The sequence below is a fragment of the Tamandua tetradactyla genome, chromosome 16 (genome assembly GCF_023851605.1).
Source record: "Tamandua tetradactyla isolate mTamTet1 chromosome 16, mTamTet1.pri, whole genome shotgun sequence".
Classification (NCBI taxonomy): Eukaryota; Metazoa; Chordata; class Mammalia; order Pilosa; family Myrmecophagidae; genus Tamandua; species Tamandua tetradactyla.
In genome coordinates, this window is record NC_135342.1 from 4073360 (window position 1) to 4098206 (window position 24847).

General features: G+C 50.9%; 1 protein-coding gene across 2 annotated transcripts; it reads right to left on the bottom strand.

Annotated features, from left to right (window-relative positions):
- Positions 1–25: 25 nt before the first annotated feature.
- On the bottom strand, positions 26–24639 carry U2AF2 (U2 small nuclear RNA auxiliary factor 2). Of its 2 annotated transcripts, none has more exons than XM_077130686.1 (12): positions 23615–24639; positions 19421–19556; positions 18620–18664; positions 18235–18338; positions 17724–17875; positions 16271–16387; positions 15292–15430; positions 5787–5866; positions 5575–5697; positions 5202–5288; positions 4740–4988; positions 26–767 (listed from the first exon to the last, which is right to left on the bottom strand). In XM_077130686.1, the coding sequence occupies exons 1-12, from the start codon at positions 23661–23663 to the stop codon at positions 633–635; spliced, it is 1416 nt and encodes a 471-aa protein (XP_076986801.1). In that variant the 5' UTR covers positions 23664–24639; the 3' UTR covers positions 26–632. The 2 variants fall into 2 exon arrangements, with proteins under 2 accessions (XP_076986801.1, XP_076986800.1); XM_077130685.1 differs by having other exon boundaries at positions 5190–5288.
- Between the last annotated feature and the right edge of the window lie 208 nt (positions 24640–24847).

Below are 24847 nucleotides of genomic sequence, written 5' to 3' on the forward strand. Positions count from 1 at the left end.
AGACACTTGACACACAACACCTTCATAAAGTAAAATACAACAAAATGTTTAATGAGCAAATTCGTCTTAGCAAATATGAAACTGCCACAGTAAGGAGAGGGACTGGGCCACGGGGATGGGAGCAGGTCCAGAGGAAGACTAAAGAAAGGAGAGCATCAACTACATAAGAAACCAGGGAGGGGACCAGAGGCCATTAGGGCAGGAGCTGTGGTCCTGGAAAAGGACAGGGCAGGGCACTGAGGGGTCGGGCAACAAAATTCAAAATAGTTTGGCCGTAAGATATAAACACACTATGTTCCTAAGGGAGAAGTGGGGGGCATAATGGGGAAGGAGAGGCTGTTTGGGGAGCGGCTGTGGGGGTCCTACCCCGCCCTGCTGTGCGCCCCGTTCCCATCCCGACCCGTCCCTCTGTGTCTGTGTGGGTGCATGTGTCTGTGTGGGCCTGTGTGCGGTCCCCAGCCCCCTCCCAGCCCCACCCCACTCCCACCCCCACCCTGAATCGCTGCCATTCCAGTTGCTGCCGGCTGTTATTCGGCTGTCATTCCTTTGCCCGTCCTCTTCCGAGGGGGAAAAGGGGGGCGGGAGGAGGGACAAAGCCCCCACATCCCTGCCCCCACCCTCCCCGGCCGCCTCTACCAGAAGTCCCGGCGGTGGTAAGAGTCGGGGTCACAGTACTTTGTGACAACCACTCTGTTGGCGAACTTGCGGCCTGTCAGGCCCTGCATGGCTTTCTGGCAGTCAAACACAGAGGTGAACTCCACAAAGATCTGTGGGGACAAGAAAAAGGTTGTGAAGGCCAGACTGACAGACAGTCCTCAGAGGGCAAGCAGGCCCGCTTCCAGCAAAGAACTCGGAAGAAGCGGCTAAGAGGGGCAGGCCTCTCACCACAGGGCTTGGAAAGGTGTTGACTCCTTAAAAAACCCAGCATCAAAGAATAAGAGAACAGACAGCAGAGATAAGACTACAGCTAAAAAAACAGAGGGACCACAGGCATGGAGTGAGGGAAAAACATCCAGGCTGGTCGGTCAACAGCACCACACAGGGCAGCAGAGACAGAGGAGTGCTCCCAGGGAAGAGGAGGAACTGGGGCCGTGTCCGCTTTCATCAGGCACCACGCTGGGCACTCCACCCCAAGGCCCATATCCTCCCTGGGAAGCAACCAGAAGAAGTCAAGGAAGTTTAGAAATTAGGGAATTCCTGCACAGCCAGAGAGTGAAAGAGCTGACATTCAAATTCAGGTAGAATAAAAAGAAAAAAATTGAACCTTCATCTATTCAAGCTTCTAATCTTGCTTGAAGCACCAATTTACAGAAAATGAGGGGATGGAGGGAAAAAAGATAAAACAAGCCTAATCCAAGACATGGGAAACTCTATAGGATGAATGACTCAGTTCCTCAATGAATAAAATGGCTTGACCAAAAAAATACAATAAAATAAGGAGTGATGTACAACCAACATAAATAAGAAAAAACTAACCAAATGCACAGCAGGAACTTGTTTAGCTCCATAACAAATCAAGGACATTTTGAGGCAGAAACATGAACCCAGAATGGGTATATATTAAGGAATTTAATGTTAACTTCGTTTTCATTAAGATAAGTGTTAACATAAATGGTTCTCAAGTGGGGTGACTGTGTCAGGACATTTAGCAACATCTAGAGACCATTTGGTTGTCACACTGTGGGCTGGGGGAGGTGGTGTGACCTGTCTAGTGGGTAGAGGCCAGGGTTGCCACTGAATAACTAAAGTGAACCGGACAGGCCCCCACAACAAGATGTGGCGCAAAACGTCAGTAGTTTTAAGAACTTAAGTGTTTCAGACAAAATATGCTCTATCTGAAACATGGTTTAGTATACCAGAATAAAAAATAAAAAGGTGGGGAGAGATGTCAGAATACAGAAACAAGGAATAAAACACGGTAACTTGAAGCTGTGTCGCAGGTACAGAAGAGTCGCCGAACAAGTCTCTCTACTTTTATGTGTATTTCAAGAGTTCCGTAAGATTAAAATTAAGATGGCAGGGGAGGGGGTAATTCCAGAACCCAGGATTTTTTCCAACCATTCTTCCCATAAATAATCAGCCCTACTTGAAGACACTCTACTCCAGGTGCCAGACGGCACTAATGAGCAAATGGGACAGAAAGGCTCAAAACGTCCCATCACACCAACAAGATGAGTGGGCTGGCTAGAAAACAAGAGGTAACACCAGTCCACCCTCCTCCTTACATCCTCTTCCTCGGCCTTCTCTCCCAAGACACCCTTCTCCCTCTTTTGTGGCTCAGATGTGGCCTCTCTCTCCAGCCAACACAACACGCAAACTCGCCACCCTTCCCCTGTCTACGTGGGACATGACTCCCAGGGGTGTGGACCTTCCTGGCAACATGGGACAGAAATCCTAGAATGAGCTGAGACTCAGCATCAAGGGATTGAGAAAACCTTCTCCACCAAAAGGAGGAAGGGTGAAATGAGACAAAATAAAGTGTCAATGGCTGAGAGATTCCAAACAGAGTCAAGAGATTATCCTGGAGGTTATTCTTACGCATTAAATAGACATCACCTTGTTATTCAAGATATAATGTAGAGGCTGGAGGGAACTGCCTGAAAATGTGGAGCTGTGTCCCAGTAGCCACGTTTCTTGAAGATGATTGTATAAATGATATAGCTTTTACAACGTGACTGTGTGATTGTGAAAACCTTGTGTCTGATGCTCCTTTTATCTACCTCATCAACGAACGAGTAAAACATATGGAATAAAAATAAATAATAGGGGAAACAAATGTTAAATTCAGATTGAAATGCCAGTGATCAATGAAAAGGGAAAGGTAAGGAGTATGGTACGTTTTTTTCTGTTTTCTTTTTATTTCTTTTTCTGAATAGATGCAAATGTTCCAAGAAATTAACATGATAATGAATATGCAACTATGTGATGATATTGTGAATTACTGATTATATATGTAGAACAGAACGATCAAAAGTTAAGAATGTTTGTGTTTGTTTGGTGTTTATTGGTATTTTTTTAAAATTTTAAAAATTAATAACAAAAAAAGATACCCTTCTCTCCCTCTTGAGCCCTGTCTCCTCTTGCCCTGGCCCCACTCTGCCTCTCCCAGTCCATACTCTCCTGGGGCAAGCTCATCTAGTTCCGATCCAAAAATACGGGTCAGTTTTCCCACGATGCCCAATTCCTATCAGATCTCACGTCTGGAATACAGATTTGTCTCTAATGAATGGAGTACCCACAGGAACCTCGAAGCCCATCCCACCCACCAACCATCCCTTTCCCCTCCCCTACCGTTCCTTCAGTGACCCAAGCCTAAAGTCTAATCATCTCACTCAGCTTCTCCCACCTCCTTCCCCACATATCCAAATCAATCACCAAGGTCTAATATTTTACAAGCAAAAATCACTCTCGAGTTATCAACTTCTCTCCTGTCCCACTGCTGTTGTTCTAAATCAGGCATCCAGATTAATCAAGACTCTTAACCGGTCAGTCTACGCCCATCCTTGAACCCTCCCAGTCCATTCTCCAAACACAACCAAAATCACCTACAAATTATTTTGTGTCTCCTTAAAAACCCTGCAGTAGCCCAACCACTCCAGGGAAGGCCCAGCTCCCTAGAAAAACCAGTGCAACTCTCTGCAGAGCACACCAGCGTGGTGTGGATAAATGCTGCCTCTGGGCTATGCACTCTAAATGGCAGCACCTGCCCACCCCTCCACTTCCCACTGTGCAAACCCAGATTTCCATCCCACAGGTCACAGCCCTGCAGGACTAGATGAAGTCCCACTTCACCCTCACTCTCTCTTGCCCACCTCCCACTTCATCCTAACAGGGTGTCATTTCCTGCCCAAACCACACCTCAAATGATCACTGAAAACAAGACTCCTCTGCTCAAAATTCTTCAAACTTCCTTCTCATCTCCCTCAAGAGAATGCCAAATTCCTACTGATACCCCACAGGACCCACAAATCTGCCTTTCCGCAAGCCCCAGTATTCCCATCTCACCTCTTGGTGCCCTCGGCTTTACTTGTTCTGCCCCAGCAACATGACCTCCCTGCTGTCCCCAAAAGCACCAGCCCACACCTGCCCCAGGGCTCTGCACACGCTGGGCCCTCCGCCCATGACACTGCTGCCTCAATCCCCATCTCACCCTGACCACCCTATCTGGAACCATGCCCAGCAACCCCATTCCCTTTCCCTGCCTACCTAACATAACACGTCTTCTTTAGCAACTGCTCCCTAGGTAGCATGTGAGCTTTTGTTCACCGAATCCTCAGCGCCTAGAACAACACCTGGCACAAAATGGGCACTCCATAAACATGCTGTGTGAGTGTGAGCCACACGGACCTCACAGCTGCCTCATGCCATGCACCACGCAGGTGCTCATGTGGCCCATCACCAGACTGGCAGTAATTAACAGAACCCCTAGCCCAGAGAGAGGCTTGAAGATATCAATGGCAACACGTAAAGCTCTAACAGACTTTACGACACAGAGCACCAGGTGTTTTTACATCATTTCCTCCCCATTTCAGAGACAAAGCACCTAATGTGTTCAGAAAAGCAAAATCAGACACAAGGTCTTTTGACAAAGATGAGGCAGAGCCAGATTTGAACCCTGCACCTCCACTGCCATGCCCGAGGGGTGGCGTATGTGCCTGTTGTCGTGCATGCACATGAGATAGAGAGAAAAAGACAGATAAATCCAGGGAGGCAGGCGCACTGGGCCTGGGGCCCCTGACCTTTCCGCAGCCGGGCACTTCAACGCCATCCACCGGCCGGGGGATCTCGATGGACTTGACGAGTCCGTACTTGCTGCACTCGTCGCGCACATCCTCCACGATCTCCTCGTACTCCTCGTCGTCCAGCAGCTCCTCTGGCAGCACCATGTTCATGAGGCACAGCACCTCAGTGGGGTGGCCGCCCATCTGCACCTGGGAGCTCATCAGACCCGGCACCTGGAGGGTCACGGGCGTCTGGTTGATGGTGCTCTGTGGGGCAAGGGGGATGAGGGCGTCACCGAAGGCCCCACCCCCTCAGGATTCCGTCTCCCCATGGCCCATGCCCCTCAGGAAACCCTCACAAAGACCATGCAGCCCACCTCCCAGCACTAGGCACACCACCCCAAATAGGAGAAGCCCAGCCCCTCCCCAGCCCCTCCCCGTCCCCCTAGCCAATGGAAGGTGACGTGCCGGGGGGCTCACCAGCGTGGCATTCTTGGCTCCCACACTTGCCCTCTGGACTAGCAGCTTCTTATCCCCCAGCTGCATCCCATTCAGCCCCGCAATGGCCTGGTTTGGAGGAAGGGCAGGAGGGGGTGCAGGGGAGAGGTGTGGGTCAGGGTGGTCCCAAGCCCTGGTACTCCAGAGCCAGGATCGTTGGTGGAGAAAAGGGGGAAGGCAAAGGGGGCGCTGAAAGAATGGAAAGAGCCAGAACCAAGGGAAAGGTGATACGTCCCACCCCTGGATGTAGCTGGCTCCTACAATCCCATCCCGAAACGGGGAGACCTCCACTTGGGCTGGAGTGCAGGGCGGGGCAAGGGCAGAGTGGCCAGCAGCCAGGTTCCTGGAGACTCACCTGGTCCGTGACGTTGATGTCCACGTACTCACAGAAGGCGTAGCCTTTGGAGAGGCCCGTGGCGCTGTCCTTGACCAGGTTGAAGGCCTTGAGAGGCCCAAACGACGTCAGCAGCTCTTTCACCTGCAATGGGCCACACACACCCCATTCCCTCAGGACCCAGGGGAAGGCCAGGGGCAGCAGGAGGGGCTGGGCCAGAGAAAAGGGTTTACCTGGTCATCATTCAGGTAGTTGGGTAAGCCCCCAATGAACAGCTTGTGGGCAGAATCAGGGACCACGGTGGACACAACTCCTAAGTGGAGAAAGGACAACAAGGAAGGACCTCAATTCCCAGGGCAAGGCCATCACCCACCACCTTGTGGGCAAGTCCACAGGTGAGACTGCCCCATCCATTCACAGAAAGCCCACTATGGGCCAGACCACTTCGTGCTGATGGGGACAACCACCACCTGTCCCTGGGGTGGCAAAAACAGACATATATGCATATGACCCACAATCCTGTTGCCAGGTATCTACTCAGAGGACATGAGGGCAAGGACATAAACAGACATTTGCACACCAATGTTTATAGCAGCATTATTTACAATTGCCAAGAGATGGGAACAGCCCAAATATCCATCAACAGACGAGTGGCTAAACAAGCTGTGGTATATACATACGATGGAATATTACGCAGCTGTAAGACAAAATAAAGTTATAAATCACGTAACAACATGAATGGACCCTGAGGACATTATGCTGAGTGAGATTAGCCAGAAACAAAAGGACAAATACTGTATGGTCTCACTGATATGAACAAACAGTTAGAACTCAGTTAATAACAGAGACCATCAGGAGAAAGAAATAGGGTAGATATTGGGTATTTGGAACTGCAGTGATACAGATTGTGCGACTGATTATAAAAATTCAGAAATGGACAGCACAATACTACCTAACTGTAAGATGAAGCTGAATGTGAGAATGATAGAGGGAGGAGGCCTGGGGACACAAATGAAATCAGAAGGAAAGACAGACGATAAAGACTGAGATGGTATAATCTAGGAATGCCTAGAGTATATAATGATAGTGACTTAATGTACAAATTTAAAAATGTTTTGCATGAGGAAGAATAAAGGAATGTCAATAATGCAGGGTGTTGAAAACAAATGATAATATTTTAAAACTTTGAGCAAAAAATGTTTATTTGGTACAAAATTTATATTTTGACTAGTACATTTCCTAGTATAACTTAAGTGGACAGCTTAATTGAATACCATAAGTACATGGAACCTTGAGTAGGGCATGAGATTTTGTAGGTTTGTCCAAAGTGATGCCTCGATAAATCCCAGAAGGATTTGAACAGTGAATAAAAAAGTATTTGCAAAGTCCCCTTGGGAGAATGGTGAGAAAGGTGGATAATTCAACTTACCCAAGTGGAAAAATCTTGACAGTCTCACAAAGCAGTGGGGACAACCAAAGCAGTAGGCTAAGCCCCCAATCTTGGGGTTTGTTCATACGAAACTTAACCCCACAAAGGCTAGGTAAGCCTACTTAAAATTAAGCCTAAAAGTCACCCCAAGAGAATCCCTTTTGTTTCTCAGATGTGGCCTCTTTCTCTCAGCCAACACAACAAGCAAACTCACCACCCTCCCCCTGTCTACGTGGGACGTGACTCCCAGGGGTATCAACCTTCCTGGCAACATGGGACAGAAATCCTAAAATGAGCTGAGACTCAGCATCAAGGGATTGAGAAAACCTTTTCGACCGAAAGGGGGAAGAGCAAAATGAAATTGACACAAAATATAGTGTCAATGGCTTAGAGATTTCAAACAGAGTCGAGAGGTTATCCAGGAAGTTATTCTTACACATTGAATAGATATTACCTTTTTAGTTAAGATGTTAACAGAGAGGCTCGAGAGAACTGCCTGAAAATGTAGAGCTGTGTTCCAGTATCCATGTTTCTTAAAGATGACTGTATCATGATACAGCGTTCGCAATGTGACTGTGTGATTATGAAAACCTTGTGTCTGATGCTTCTTTTATCTACCTTATCAACAGACAAGTAAAACATATGGAATAAAAATAAATAATAGGGGGAACAAATGTTAAAGTAAATTTAGTAGAATGAAATGCTAGTGATCAATGAAAGGGAGGGGTAAGGGGTACGGTATGTGTGAATTTTTTTCTGTTTTCTTTTTATTTCTTTTTCTGAATTGAAGCAAATGTTCTAAGAAATGATCATGATGATGAATATGCAACTATGTGATGATATTGTGAATTACTGATTATATATTCGAACGGAATGATAAGTTAAGAATGCTTGCATTTGTGAGGAAGAACAAAGGAATGTCATTATTGCAGGGTGCTGAAAATAGATGGTAATTAATATTTTAAAATGTCACCTTATGTGTGAGACTAAAGCAAAAAATGTTTGTTACAAAATTTATATTTTGACTAGTACATTTCTTAATATAACTTATGTAGATAGTTTGATTGACCACCATAAGTACCTGGAATCTCAGACAGGACATGAGATTTTGTTAGTTTGTCCAGAGTGATGCCCCGATGAATCCCAGAGTGATTCGATCAGTGAGTGGAAAAGTATCTGCAAAGCCCCCTTCGGGGAGTGGTGAGAACAGGGAAGTATGCCATGACTGCTCCCCAGACCCACCAGCCTCAGGGCCTCAAACTGGCAACGCTGCTCAGAACTTGCCAGGACCAGCACTGGCTGTGGGCAGCTGAATCGCCCCCACTGAGGTCACTAAGACTCCATGCAGAACCTGAACCTGCCACTGGCTGCTCTGTGACCTTGACAAGTCCCCTTGGCTGGGGCCATTTTTTCTCACCCTGCTGGGAGGAGTCAGAAAGACACACCCCTTCCTCAACTAACTCTTCCTCCTTCAGCCCTCAACTTGAAGAATTCTTTCCTGACAACCCCTCTTAAATTGAGTCTCCTGTGAAATCTGTTCTTTCCCTTCAGGGGTCACAGGACCTTGTGAGCTCAGCAAGACACTCCTGACAAGGGCTACCCGCTACAGGGTTATCAGGACAAGGAAATGGGCTGCTGCTTGCAGTCTCAGAGTACCACCCTTAATATCCACTGTGAACCCTTGCATGCTAACTGCTGTTGCACTGCAGGGATTCTGCCCTTAGGGTGTGCCCAGGTCATTCACCACTACTCCAACGGTGCCCAACGTGGTCAGGTCAGCTGAGTGAGTTTAACGACGACTGTGTGTTGGCCCCAACTCCAGCCCTCTCCACTCAACTGCAGACACGTATATTTAAACACCCATTAGGTGGCCCAGCTTTGATGGCCCACATGTCATCAAATTCTTGGCATCCTCGAGTCAGCCGGGAGACATGGAAGCCCCAGCACACTGTGTGGAACACAGAGGGACAAACCAACAGACCCAACACCACCCAGCATGCCCTCCTCACCTTGTCCCGAGAACGCTAGCCCCGCCACAGCCTCTCTTTGCTCCGCAGCCACAGCCAGAGCGTCGGAAAGGCCTCTGCCCGCCTCCATCCCACGTCTCGAGAGGAACAGATGAAGTCAGGAATGGGAGGAAGTGCAAACACTAAGACCCTGCGCCCACAGGAAGGGAACAAGACCCCCATCCGGCCTCAGGCTCAAACCTGCCCCAGTGCACTCCCCCAGACCTCTCCAAGAACCAGCTAATGTCACCCCTACAGAAATGCCTGCACTAACAGCCAGAGCCAAGCATCATCCGAGCTGGGGCTCTGGGGCTGTGCAGACCCCAGCAGACGCCCGACCCAGAGAAAAAGGTAAACTTGAAGCAGCAGCGAATATCTGCCAGCTGCTGCTTCCCGTGGCCCAAGCACGGTTGGACCCCTCCTCAATCCTCACCGAGGCCCTTCCACAGTACAGTAAGGAGCAGTGGCACAGAGACTGAGCACCACCCTGAGGTCACAAAGGTAAGAGATAACCTTGGCTCCACGGGCAACTCCTGACAGCCAAGAGTCTGTTTAAGCTATCACTCCACCCAGGTGACAGTCAAGGAAACTGAGGCTCAGAGGTCAGGTGCCTGACACACCTGAGCTTCCCCAGCAAGCGTGGCAGAGCTGGAGTACAGCCCACAGGGGGCTGGGAGGCAGCTCAGCCACTGAGACAACTCCCCAGGGCTCATTTTGGTTGTACCAGAAACCCCTGGGCCTCAGTTTCCCCATCTGCAACTCCAACACCAGAAAAAACACCTAGTACCTACTGTAGAGAGAGGATCCACAACAAGTACGGACACATGCAAGGCCTGAAAACAGGCACAGAAGCCCCTGAGGCTCGACAGGGCATGTCTGACTCGCCGCCCAGTCAACCACTGAGAGCACAGCAAGACACGCCAACCACAATCACGTGATGGTGCTTTAGATGTAAACTTCTCTGAGCTTCAGGTTCCTCAGCTAACCAGTGAGGTGGCTGAGAAAATGTGCCAAATGACTATGCGGGAGTCAAACCTCCCAAGGCATCCCAATGACTATGCGGGAGTCAAACCTCCCAAGGCATCCCAAGTTATATGCAAGCACGTGGCATCCTGGAGCAAGGGAAAGAGGGGCGCTGGAGCCACAAAGGATGGGGCTCTGGTCCTGCCCTTCCCACAACTCACAGGGCAGCTGAGTCCGGCAGCGACACACTCTCCTTCAGGACCAAAGGACTGCTGCCTACTCTTCCGCATCGTGGGGTCACCCCCGCTCAGAACAGAGCCTGCACACCTCAGCAAACAGACACAGTCAAAACATCACCTGCACGCAGGGAGTCTGGCTTCAAAGCATACCCTAAGGGGCTTGTTCTCCAAGCAAGAGTTTGGGCTTTTTTCTATAACTATTTTTGTTAGTTTAGTGTATATCCATTCAGAATTTTTTTATGCATATATAACCAAGTACAAATATATAATCCCCCTTTCTGAGACAAAAGGTAGCATGCTATATATACCATACTGTACCTTGCTTTTATTATCTAACCATATATCCTGGAGAGCTTTAAAAATCGGTGCATAGAGATCATCCTCTCTCTTTGTTACAGCTCCTTAGCATTCCTTTGAACACATGTACAATAACTTATTTAATCTCAGATTGATTCCACTTTCTGCCTATGATAATGCTCTAATGAATAGCTTTATCCATTCATCATTGTATTCCCAGAAATGGAATTACTGGGTCAAAAGGTATACAGACATTTGTAATTTCGATGGTGCCAAATTGCACTCCGTAAGTGTTGTATTATGTTGCATTCTTTCCCACAGTATATGACAATATGTAAGTGCATTTTAAACAATTACTTAAGTTCTGAGTAGGTAATATGCATCTGCTTCCGAAATAAAGGTGAAAAAGATGTGCACTGAAAAGCTTCATGCCATCAATCATTTTCCCCTACCTACAATGTCCTCCCACCCCCTGCTATTAACCGTTATTATCCATTTGTTACTTAAACTTCTAGTGTTTTAATTCTCTTTTCTTCGGATATAGACCTTTTTTCCCTAAACATTTCTTATTACACACACACACACACAAGAAAGGTCACCTGCCCTTCTACCACCTAGGACCTGGCTGCTTGGTCTGCACCTCATCACTGAACCTTCCCAACTCCGGACAGGGAGCCACAGGCACTCCCTGTTCCGCAAACAAGGAAGAGGAGGCGCAGAGGTTAAGCACCTTGCCCAAGGTAATAATACGATCTTGGAGGAGAACCTTCCAGTAGAACACCCAGGGCAGCTCCAGGGGCCCAGTGCCAGATATACTAGAGTCGCTTCTGGAGTTAAAATCACCCTACAGGGTAGGCACTGTTGCCCCTCTCTTTCAGACACACACTTGGAAGCAGCAGATAACAATGACCAATGCAAGGTCACAACTAGGAATGGAAAGATGCAACCCTGCACACACCTCTGTATTTCCTCCTCAGAACACTCTCCCTCACACTGGCTACCTGGTACATACCTCTCATCCTTCCAAACTCAGCCCTAAAACATGCCTGCCCCCCTCCCCTCTAAAGCCCTCTCTGGACCCCAAAAGCCCCTCACTGTCACCAGCTGGGCAGTCAGACCAGGTCTACCTTGTGTACTGCTCTGAACCCAGAACTGACCATTAGGCCAAAAACAATCAGCGTCTGGCTCATGGGGAGGCTAAACCCCCAGACTCACCACCTCTGGAAGCAGAAGCCAGTCCGTTCTGGGGAGGCTAAACCCCCAGACTCAGCACCTCTGGAAGCAGAAGCCAGTCCGTTCTTCCCGAACCCTCAGCAGGAAGTGTACTGGCTCAAGATGAAACTGATTCACAGACCCAAAGACTAGCATCCTCTTGCCTACAAATAAAGTTCTGGTTCTTCCCGCCCCTTTTTTACATCTCATTTTTTATTCGGATCCCACATTGTAGCTAAACTTGGCTGGTCTTTGTGCCCAGTTCCTGGGGGGAACCCTTGTGGGCCATACCTGGCAGTTCATCTACTAAAAAGATGACACCTGTGGTCTTAAGGTGGGCCCGGCCACAGCAGCCAGACTAACCATGGGACTGGGGATTGCAGCTCTGGGCTGCCTGGTACCCGCCGTCAGCCCACCTCCTGGGCCACCTGGTACCTGCCATCAGCCCTCCTCCTGGGCCTATGGGAATACGGAGGGACTGAAGGTTGCATTCAAACAAGTAGGCCTGGACCCCACCCATCAGACCTTTGTAAGGAGACCCACATAAACTCGAAACCACAAAACAAGGGGGCGTTTCCACAACAGACAGGATAAGAAGATAAAACAGCATGTGCCTGGAGGGTCACACGCCCTCCCACACCTCACTCACCCCATGCATTGCTTCCTCTTCTGTAGTAAAACTACAATCATAAGTTTAAGAGAGTTCTGTGAGTTGTTCCAGCCAGTTACCGAACCGAGGAGCTGGGGGGAATGCCTGAATCCATACTTGGGTGGTTCAAAGAGAAGACTTGCACCCAGTGCCTGAAGGCAATTGTGTGGAGAGTGGGCCTACTCTGTGGGATCCAGCCTGGGGCTGGAGGTGAGTTTTACAACTACTGATAAAAGTTAATGCAGTATTTGCAGCAGCTACTTGTTTATGCACTTTTTATCCACATCAACCCTGAAGTGTTAGATTTACTCAGGTAGCCTTGCCTTGCATGACAGCAGTGGGAAAGCATTTTGTGTTTCACTGCTATATATGATGTCTCTCTAGTTACAGGTTGATACCCTCTTATCAAGGAAAGAATGTCTCCTTTCAGATTGCTGAGTTTGGTTTTCAATCATGAGCATCTGCTGAATTTTCTCAAATGCTTTTTTTCCTGTGAGTCTCTTTTTGTAGTGAAACTGACAGGGGAGAGGGGGGTCAAAACACCTTAACCTACAGCCAGAATCACACGCACCTCCTGCCATCTCTTCAAGAACTGAATTTGTCCATCCAGTTGTTACAATCAAAACTGGACAACCAAGCCTCTATAGGAAGCCACACCCCAAAAAGAAAAAAAAAAACTGATGGATGACTTTCCTATTATTTAACTGTAGTCAATGGCTACCTCTGGAAAAGGGCCTGTGACTAAGGGAAGATGACCAAAAGCCCGTGTGTGTGCAGTGTTCCCATCTCCACAAGGAGAAATGGACACATTCAGGAGAAAGCACAGTGAAGTGACTAAGCCTGGACTCTGCATTCAAACTACCTAAAGCTCAGAATATCAACTCTACTAACCTCACGACTTCACGCAAGCTTTTACTAGCTTATGCCGCCATTTCCCCTGTCTTCTACAGCAGGGGTTGGCAAACTTCCAGAGAAGGTCCACATGCTGGTTTGAAGAAGGAAAACGCCTCCCGAGAAGCTTCATGAAACCAGAAACCAGGAGAGAAAGCTAGCAGATGACGCCGTACTCGCCATGTGCCCTTCCAGCCAAGAGAGAAGCCCTGTGTTCGCCACGTGCCTTCTCACTTGAGAGAGAAACCCTGAACTTCATCGGCCTTCTTGAACCAAGGTATCTTTCCCTGGATGTCTTTGATTGGACATTTCTATAGACTTGTTTTAATTGGGATATTTTCTCGGCCTTAGAACTGTAAATTAGCAACTCATTAAATTCCCCTTTTTAATAGCCATTCCGTTTCTGGTATACTGCATTCTGGCAGCTAGCAAACTAGAACAGTTCAGGTAGTAAATATTTTCAGCTTTGCAGGCCACACAGTCTCTGCTACAACTACTCAACTTGGTCCTTATAGCATGAAAGCAGCCAGACTGTAAACTAATGGTCGCAGCTTTGCATCAATCAAACTTTATTTACAAAAATGGGTGATGGACCACTTTGGCCCCCAAGTTGTAGTGTGCCAACCTCTGTACTACAGGACTGTTGTAACCATTAAAAGATAACTCAGGCAGCACAGCAAGCACACAGCAGGTGGGTGGGTTTTGTATGTAACTAACACATATTGAATTTACTGGGAAGAGGTACAAAGGAAATGTTCCACAGCTTGATCTGGGAGACAATTACACAGACAAACATGCAAAAATTCATCGAACTATCCACTTACAATACAGCAAGTCAATCACGTATTATGGCTCACTCTTTTAAAAGGATGATACACTAAATTTATCAAAACTGTTTCGGCAAAAAGCACTGGAGAATAGTCAGGGGTCCGAGCACTGAGTCTTGAATTGCACACACTTTGTAGAGTGAGGAGATGATGCAGTTTCTAAAGTGCTAAGCGTCAACCAGCAGAACTCACGCTGCCGAGAGTCCAAAGGGGCCTGGCTCCCTCCACCCCAACACCCGCAGCACTGTGGTGCTGACCCTGCCTTCACTGACACAAATTGGGGGAACTGGAGGCCTGAGCTCACAAGTTAAGCTATAGCAGCACTGGCCTCCTCCCACCCCAAATGATCTGCCATCTCAACAGGGCCTCAAACAAGCTTAAGTCTTCACTTATCCCATTTACCTACAACAGGGGTTGGCAAACTACAGCCTGCAGGGTAGATCTGGCCTGTGTACACACAGTCTGCAAGCAAAATGTCTTTCAAGTTTTTCCAGAAGACTATTTCATGACTTGTGAAGACCCAAATTCACACGTCAGAATTCATAAAATGCTAAGATGTACTGGAGCACAACCATGCTCATTTATGCACCCATCGCCTTTGTCCGCTTTTGTGCAATAAAGTGAGAGAAAAGTAGTTCCAACAGAGGCCAAATGGCCCACAAAGCCAAAAATATTTACTACGTGGGTCTTTATAAACACGTTTGCTGAGCCCTGGTCCACTATTCTCTGCTGCTCCAGGCTGCTATGAAACAGGTCCGCGAGGAATGGCCCCAGACCACAGGACTCAGGGAACTCGAGAGGCAAACAGTGAATGAACAGCCACGTGCTAGACTCCACGCGTGCAGCTGAGGGACAGTTTGCTAACACCCAGGTGCACAGACCTGAGAAGACAGGCTCAAGATGCTGAGTCCCTCATCCACACCGCAGAGTCACGGGGCAGCAGGCAGGAATGAGACCCAGATCCCCTGCTCTCAGAAGCACCTTCAACTAGCCCTGGCTCTGCCACTAACAGCTCAGAGTCCTCAAGCAAACCACAAGCCATCCTCTCTGTTCCCCAGGTGCCACACCCAACTCACAAAGGCTTGGGAAGATCAGATAAGATGGTACATAAATCCCAAAGCACTTCAAAAACACCATTTTCTAGGTAGCTTCAACTGAGCTAAAGAAAGGGTGAGACACAGAAAGAGGGCAGGGGTAAGAGGCCCAGGATCGACATCCTACTCACCAGGCACATAGACGGAGGGATTCTCTGACATGCCAGGTAAGGGCTGGTAGTCGTGAGGTCTGCGGATCTTCAGAGACTGGCCCTGGAAGATGATGCCATCAAAGGCCATAGCCTGGGTTGTCTCGTCCACCGAGCGAAACTGAAGGAGGGAGAAGAGGGCAGTGAAGGGTGTGGAGTCAGGTACCATCCAGCCACCCCCAAACCGCCAGAAGCCTCTGAGATGAACACCACCTCTTCCCTGCCACTCCTGTAGACATTAACTGAACAAATACACAGGCCAGGTTTTGTGCTAGCACTGGGAGGACAAGATCGGCACAATCCCTGCTCATGCTCTAGTGACTGAATTCACCAACGCCAACCACAAGCACAGAGGTAAACATTCAACCACGAGGTGTGACAAATACAAAAAGGAAAAAAGTGGTGAGAGAGTAAAACAACGGTGATCTAATTAAGATGGGGAGGAGATGGTGTTAAGAGGTGACATCTAGAGCAGGGCAACATCAAGTGTGCTTTGCCTGCAAGGCCAGCCCTCAAAGAGGCAAGCACCAAAAGTGAGAACAAACTAGAAACCTTTACAGCAACCTACTGTTACTACACTGTGCTTACTGTATTTTACAAAAGTACATTTTCATGGCCCACAAGGAATTGAAAATGTGATGTGCAAACTATTCAGAAGTCAGCTAGTCAAGCTCCGAGCAAGGCAGCCCGACCATGATGTGCACAGCGGGAGCACTGGGAGGTGAGGAGGGGACAGGCAGGCCTCCTGGGCCACAGGGACAGCAGAGGCAAGGTCTGAGACAGGATCAGATTTCTACCTTACAAAGCTCACTTTGGAACTAGTGGGGAGGAAGGATTGCGGAAGGGTAGACGGAGTCAAAGGACAGTGTCAGCGGGCTGCTGCAGAAACTCCAGGGCAGGCCCAGGGACACAGGAAACACGCGTGGGAGACTTTCCTGAGCCTGACATGTGCCCAGCTCACCTCCAAGAAGGCAAAATTCTTGTCCTGGTTAATCTGCACAGCCAAGACCGGGTTGCCAGGGGCCTGAGTAAGTCCCCCCAGGCGCATCTGGGCGTTGAAGAAATCCATCATGGCCTCCTGCAGAGGGAATAGGAGACAGGGGGGGGCAGGGAAGGGAGGTGGAGAGAGGAGGGGAAGGGTGAGAGAGGGAGACACAGAGGGGTTTGGGGCAGGGGAGAGGGATGAGGGAAGGGAAGAGGGTGGGAAAGGGAAGGGAACAAGTGGAAAATATGGTCGAAGAAGGGTGCAGAGATCAACAGCAAGAAGAAATGAGAGAAAATGGGCAAGAAACAGCAGAGACAGCAAGGGATCAGGAAATAGAAGCAAATGGGGAAGACAGAAGAACAGACATGAGGGGAGAGCCAAAGGGGCTCCAGACAACCAGGGAAAAGGAGAGCATTTCCAGAAAAACAACAGGGAGAGAAAAAAATACATAACCAAACATTTAAGAAATTAGAAAAATGAATGTATAAGAAGAGAAAAACATCCAATGGTGACAAAGACAGGAAAATGATTGGAAAGTAGACAAGAAAAAGCAGAGACCCAGGGTCAGAGGCAGAAACCAGCGAAGGCACAGAGAGGGAGACCCAGGTGGAGAAGGAGCCAAGAGGAGGTCAAAGTGCAATAGGAGCAAGAGGGAGGACGGAGTGCGGGGAGGAAGGGTGGGGACGGGAGGGGAGGAAAAAAGAGTGATGTGGAGGGACCTGGCCCTGGAGTCCGGGGGCTGGTTTATCAAATGTAGCAAAGTGCAGGTTGAGAAAGTCAGAATGGACCTTACTTGCCTTCGCCGATGGTAGCAAACTTTTTGTTGCTACGAGGGATCTCAGCCCCACAATATTTCACTTTAAAGAGAAATGGAAACAACTCTTTGATCTCGGGATTCTCAGGGGGTGCCACGGGAAGGGGTGGGGGAAAAGGGGAGGGGAGAGGAGAGGTGGGGAAGGTAGGGGTGGGAGGAGGTCAGGGCGATCAAAAATAAAAGAACAGCAACCATGGAGGGGTGTGGGGGAGAGGATGGGGGACAGGCGGCAGAGAACGAGAGGCATGTCAGAAACAAAACTGAGGGGAAGCGTGCGTCTGAGTCTGTGTGTGAGGCCGGGTCTGAGTCTCCCTCTCTGTCTCTCTCCGGTAGATAGGCATGTTACATGTGTGTTTGATCCCTGGGCTGCTGGAGGAGCGGGGGAGGGGAAACAGGAGACGGGGGAAGAGGAGGGAGGGAGAGGGCCACCCCCAGCCCGGCCCCTGGCTGGCTCAACTCCATCGGTCCGTCTGGGAGGGGGGCCGGGGGGTCTTGCAGGAGCAGAGTCTGACTCGTGCAGGTTTGGGGTGGGGGGTCGGGAGTAGGGAATCAAAGGAGTGGGGGAACTGGGAGGGAGGGGCGGGGGGCGGGGGGGGGGCAGGGGAAGGGCAGTACCTCAGTGATGCCAAAAGGGATGTTCCCCACGTAGAGGCGCCGGGCCTGTCTGGTCATCTGGCTCCCGACCACCGGGACTGGTGTCGGGGTCACAGCTAGACCGTCTGGGGTCATGGTGGGGAGAAGGGCGGTGGCCGGAATCTGACCCGCAGCTTTAAGAGGGTGGAATACAAACAAACAAGATCAGGAAACCTCCAACCAAGCCAGGTCAGAGACACTCACTCAGTACTCAACCTAGGAACTCCCCAGCCCAGCAAAGCTCCCTGGACCCTCCACCCAGCTTCCTCTCCACCCCAAGGGACTGCAGGCACTCCTTCTAAGAGCCATGTCTCCCCTAACGGTGTCCAGATGGGGGCACTTTCCCCACTCAGGTCATCTCCTCCTCCAGGGGGACCTTCCACAGGGCAGAGTCCAGAAACCTAAATAAGAACCTACATGGAGCCCTGCTGGAGTGTCCCATAAGCACACTCTCGGGGTGCTGCGGCCTGGCAGAGGCTCCCCGGAAGCCTACCTTGCATGGCTTTGTACTGCATGGGGGTGATGTGCTCGAAGCCCGGGGGGGGCACGTCCCAGTATTTACGGACCTTCTTCTTCTTCTCGTGGCGGGGGGAGCGACTGGGGGGGGAGAGCGGGGCAGGGCAACCTCAGTCTGACCAACAGGAGGCCCGCGTGCCCCTCCCAGGCTCCTCCTCCAGGTCCGTCCCAGGAGAGACTGGACAGGGTCAGGGCGGGGCTGGGCCCAGGCTTGTGGAGGGAGTGGAATGCTCATGTTAGGCAGCGAATCTCTTCCCCAGTGTTCTGGGCCAGGGCTGGACAAGGGCAGGGCAAGGTATGCCAGGGGCACGGGGGAACAGGATGGACATCAGGGTGGAAGGAGGTAGGCAAGAGACGCTCACATCAATCCACCGTGCTCCTCTTTAGCGCCTCTGGTCAAAGGTTTGCTGGGGGTGGGAGGGAAAGGTATGGGGGGGTTACTGGGGACCCTCGTCTTCCCCATACACCACAGCCCCCAACGACACGGAACTCCCAGGGCTAGGGGCAGGGCCAAGGTGAATAAGTACCAAGCAAGCAGCCCTTGGCCCAGCCACTGCCCAGCCATTCCCCACCCCCAAAACACTCCCACCAAAGAAATGAAAGGAGAAAAGGGGACAAGAAATAAACCAGTTTCTAGTTGCAGAGACTGAGAAGGGAGGACAAAGGCAGATTTCCAACAATCCCACCCTTCCTCAGCTAAGAGGGTCAGGGAATGGGAAGGGGGGGCCTAAAGAGTGACAAGGCAGGAGGGTGGCAAAAACCAACACCTGAGCAAAAAAGCAAACCAGGCTGCAGGCACTGCCCCACTGGGAGAAAGGGAGAAGCTCCTGGAAGACAGGTGCATAGACCCACAGAAAGAGAGCCGAAAAGAAAAACACAGCCCTTGAAGAGAGTGACAGAGAACAGCCCCTCATAAAGAAAGAGACAGAATCAACTCACTGCCTCCAAACAAATCAGTAAGATAAAGAGCCCAATGCCCCAACAACCCCCTAGTACACTCAGAGAAACAAACACAAACACCAGGGGAAAAACTCAGCTCTAGACAAATCAAGCTGCAGACGCCTCCCCGAGAGGCATGCGGTCGAGAAAACAAGCCACAAAGACCAGAGGCACACCAGCCGACCCCACGCCCCAGTGGGCACAGCCCCACCCCTGCCTGGTACCTGCGTCGCCGTCGGTCCCGGGAGGCACTCCGCTGGTCCCGGTTGCGCCGGTCTCGACTGCGGCTCCGGCGCTTGCGGTCCCGGCTCCGGGAGCGGCTGTGGCTGCGCTTCCGGTGCCGGTTCTCCTTGTCCCGCTCTGAGCAAAGGTGGAGGAGACAAGCTGAATAAGGACATGGGGCCCAGCCACCCTGATGGCCATGTCCCAAGCCCCAGGGAAGCCACGCCCAAAGGTAAGGGCTCCAACGGAGGGAAGACAGACAGCCTTCCCTGAGCCACAAACGAAGCCAAGAACCCTTGAGGAACAGGGCCTGGCAATGCCCCCGTGAGAGATGCCTGAAGACACCCAGGAGAGCTGGGGAGTAGAGGACACAGGAGACTGCTTCCCAGCCCCCTCACCAGACAGGGCTAGAGGCTAGGAATCAAAAGACCCAAAGTTTTCCTGAAAGAACCCGGTGACTCGTCAGGAAAGACCACTGCAGCCAGCTGGCACCCAGAGTCCCACCAGCTGGGCCCTGGGATCAGGTGCCAGACAGGATTCTGATACCCACAGGAAGAAAGGAAACTGACCCCCTTCCTTCCCATCCAGGTGAATAATACAGGAGTCCCTCCCTGCAAAAGAGCAGGTTCTCTTTCTGAATTTGTAGACTGAAGGTGAAAGCTAGGCCCAGACCGTCTTGGGAGATGGGGAGAGGAATGTATCCTCGAGAATCCCAAATCACCCAACTCCCCCAGCCTCATACTTTCAAGCCTAGCCCAAGCATAGGAGGGACAAGAGTAGGGCTTGTGTCTCCGATGGCCTCGCCCTCACTTGTCTACAGGACATCGACTGTCAGAGAAGACTCCGTACCCACCACCCACAGGAGGACGAGGAAACGGCCCAGAAACGGAGCACAGCCTAGCTAACAAAACCACAGAAACCTCCATTCCCAACAGACCCTTCGCCCTCCAGAAAAGGGAGATGGATAGGCACTTGTGACCCACCCTTGTGACCTCCTCTCCAAGAAGCAAACTGAAGGTCACAGTGGATGAGAACTACATAAGCCAGAAGTAAGGGACCCAAGAGAAGCGCCTCATGCGCCCACCACGTCAGAACGCCCTCCTGCTATAATCCCTAGGCTCTTGAACACCACTCATCAGGCACAAAGAAAAACATAACACGTGCACACTTAAACACGCGCCTCTTAAAAGTGGTAACTCCTTGGGACACGAGGAGAGACCAGCCATGAGGAGAGGATATTAAGTGGGCTCAGCCTCATCAGCAACCTTTGGTTTCACATATTTTTCTAACGTAATTAAATTTTTTTTTTGGTAAATTCAACTGGATTTTAGAATCACTGCAACTCCAGAAAAATATGCACCTCAGAAAGAAAAAGAAACATAGTAACAATCATCACCTGGATGATTTCTAAAACCAGAACCTGCTACACCATTTTACTTGTATTTAATCCTTGCTACAACTTTGGAAAACACTGCTGGATTCCTGTAACAGATAAGCAGACAGGTTCAGAAATCATGAGATTTGCCAAAAGTCAGAAAACTAAGAAATAGTGACTGAATTTGAGCACTGTCATGTCTGCGGCATCTACATGTCAATACAGCTTAGTACCAGGCAAAATTCCTGAACAGGGTCAGGCAGAACCACTGAAGGCAGATCATCATTCTGGACGCAAAAAAAAATTAAAAATCCAAAGACCCGAACTGGGAAGGGAGAATGAGGAGCCAGCAGTGCGTAGCAGTCTCCGGAGCTGTGGCTAGGGGCTTTAGGACTCTGGCCTCCATCACTGAAGGGGCAGGCTATAAGCCCCAAGAGCTTTTCCTGCTGCTAAGGCTCTAAGACAGACATGACAGAAAAAGGGACAAGCACAGAGGAAGCAGTGACACCTGCTGGGTGCCCGGCACGCAGACAAGAGCAGTAATGCCTTGAAGAGACAGGCACACCAGGTAGAGCTGGAGCCTAGAGAGGCAAGGAGGCCACCTGCAGAGACAAAGACCCACAGACAGGGAGTATATGGGTGGCTGGTCCCATTCGTGAACCCTCTTTCACATACTAATGTTGGACAATGGATGAGAAAGGGAGCTCAGTTGACTCAAAATGCTGTGTGCAGTTGTTGCATGGGAGCAGGTCCACCAAACCAGGAAACAAGACAGGTCTGAGGGCCTGGCCTCCCCAACCAGTGGGGTCACTCTGGGAGAACCCAAGAAGCATATTTCAAGAGTCTCAAGGAACAACTCAGGCAGCACCACTTCACGGTCATGCACAGCAGAATGGATACATGGCCCTGTAGCCAGTCAGAGCTCAACATCACATCACGTTTTCTGCTCACCAACCACACAGAAGCACACAGCGGAAAGACCTAGTCTGCACTTCTTGAGGAAGGGTCAGGACTTGGCCGGATAGCATTTGGAAAGCACCTTTCCCCGTGCTTCTCCACCTCTGACCCAATCCCGGAGTAGGCTGAGATCTGCCTAAGTAGAAGCTTGTGCTGGCCATGATTTCACAATAACAAATGTCATCCATTGGGCACTTAGCATATGCCAAGGCACACACCAAACTACCTATGTTAACCCGTTTAATCTCAGCCATCTTTGACCACCTAAGATCTGGTAAAGTCTAAGTTTTCTGAGCCTCCATATCCTCTACAAAAGGAAGGAAATCTCTGCTTCACAGAGCCCTTACAAGGATGCACTTAGAAGAACCATACAAAGAGCGTTAAAAAAGTGTGTGGCACATGGTAAGCACTGAGTTTAACCACAACTATTATTACTACCACTCGTATTAATGTTCTCGAAGTCCCTATGACAGTAGAATGACGATGGTCAGTCAAGTACAAAAGTATTAAAGTAGCACAGCTACTAAACAGCCAAGCACGTATTTGAACCCAGGTGTGTACTTAACTCCACAGCCTGTACTTTTAAGCAGTATGAAATATAAATACCGTGAATACTCAGTAAACGTTATTCCCTTCCCCAGGCACTAGATCCTAACCCAGCCATCACCCATCCAAGTCCAGCCTAGGCTCAAACGAGAATTCCTGAACCCTCATACAGTCCAGTCCTCTGAAGAACTGAAGGAGAAAAGGCTCCAACTAGAGACATGGGCAACTCAAGCCTCAAGCACCAAGAGAACCAAAACCTCAGTCTTCCCTAAGTCTTCAATCTTAAACCAAACTAGGGAGACAGGAAGTACAAGAAGTCACCTACCAACTCCCCCAAAGTCTAATATACTTGAATTTCCTAACCTGACCAGCACCAGCACCAGCACAGCCCCGTACTTTGTTCTAACCGTCACAAGCCTCGGCGCCACCTGAAGGGCACCTTTGTCCCACCCTTCCCAATTCTACCCACCTAGGCCAGGTCACTCTTACCCAGAACCTGTCTCCTTACCTCTGTGCTAAGATACAAGAGGCCGAGGCTGGGTACTCTTAGCGTAGGGGCACAACAGGATTTGGGGCTTCTCTCAAGTGGGGAAAGGATGGAAGATAAACACTCCATGTTGGTACTGCCAGAACTGCCAGAAGTCCCCACGTGTGTAAATGTACTTGCGAGAGGGGTACTTACACGAAGGAGCAGGGGTCAAATAAGCGCCCCACGACCAATGGCGGGAGGAGGGTAAAAACACCCTGACAGGCAAATTTAACCAGAAATCATGCAAAAGGAGTGAGACAGAGCCGCGCGGCCTCCACGCAGCCGGGCGAAGGGCCTAACGCATAGGGCCCACGTGAAGGGGGGGGGGGAAGAGCGCACAGACGCCATTTTGGAAACAAAGGGGGCGTGGAGACTGAGAAGCGGACCCAACCGGAAGCGGAAGTGCTAGGGCAGCGGGAAGAAAAAGAAGAGATTACGGGCCCTAATATCAACTCCTTTACGGGAAAGAGTAGTCGCTTCAAGACACTTCGCTAGCTTGCGCCCCAGTCCCTCGCACTGCCTCCGCCCAGGGCCACGTGGGGCGAGGGAATAGACGCAGCGGCGCGCATGCGTCACGGGTCCGCGCCCGCCGCCCCTCGTCTCGCCGCGCGCGCGGCGGAACGTAGAGAAAGGTCACGTGGGCGAGGCGCGCGCCGCTGAGCGGAGGCGGGGGGGGGGGTTACCGCGCGGCACTCGGAGGAGGTGGGGAAGGAGGGAGAAAATGGCGGGGGCCAGGGAGGGAAGTGGAGAGCCGCCCCGACCGTCGCCCCATGACCCCAACGCCCTCACCTTGCTTATTCTCGTTGAGCTGCCGCTCGAACTCATCGAAGTCCGACATGCTGAGGCGGCCGCGTCGGGGCCTGTGCTGCTCTCGCCTCGCCTTGCTGCCCGCCCGCTTCGGCTACTTCCGCCGCTTGCTTCGGCTACTTCCGGCCACCGCCGGCGCTTCGCTGTCTCCTACCTAATCAAGCACCCGGAACCCCGCCCCGCCCCGCCCCGGCTCCGCCCTTGTCCCCGCCCGCCAACCCGCGAACTGCCCCGCCCCCTAAGCCTCGCTCGGAAATGCGTCGGCTGTTTCCGGACAGCAGAGGAAGGGGTCGGAAAGTGGCGGCTTCGGCTGCCTCCGAAAACCCCCGAAGCGAGGGCTTTGCCGGCTTCCCAGGCTCCCGTAACTTTTGAGATTAGGTCTTCAACGTTCGGGTCTTTCCGTAGGACCTCACGTTCCTCCACTCTCAGCCTCCTCTAAGGGTTCGGCTTCTTGCGACAATTCAAACTGTCCCAATCTTTGGTTCCTTCCGCAGATACCCCCGGTCTGCGCCTGCCCTCTGGAAAGAATCGGCTACTTCCGACAATCCTAACCGTCCCAGACTTCGGCACTTTCCGAAGGTTCCCGGCGCTCGTCTTCGGGCTCCGCCAGCGATTACGCGCAATTCCAAGCTTCGGCTCTTTCCGGAAATTCCACTCGCACCCTCCTCCCTTCTCGGAGAATTTCGGCTCCTTCCGCGGCCGTTTCGGGAAGACCTCACTGGCGATGAACAGCTTCGGCTTTTTCCGTCGGCGCTTCGGCTCCTTCCAGCTTCGGAAACTGATCAGGGAGGGAGGACGGAGGAGAGGTGGGTCAAGGGAAAGGACGCGATAAGGGGCGGAATCCCACTTCTCCACACCTGGCTCTCCGGGTGGGGAGAACAGAAGAAAAGAAGGAACGATCTCGCGGATGGGCCGAAAAGGTTGCGCGAGACAAAAGCAGGCAGCGAGATGAAGGGTGCGCGCGGCCGCTGCGGAGTTGTCAGCGCGGTTTTTTGCGCCTGCGCGGGGCGGAAGGGGCGGGGCGCGAGTTCGGTTTGTGCGCCTGCGTAGAGGTCGGTCGGAGGCGAGATTTTCTCTGCCTGGGTAGGGAGACGGATGCCTAGAACCTTCTGCGCGGGTGCGCGAAAAGGTCCCCAATTCCCAACCGTTAAGCCCGGCCGCTTTCCCCTGGTTGCCCTAGCAACTGCGTAAGCGCGCTCCATCCCGGGTGCGCAG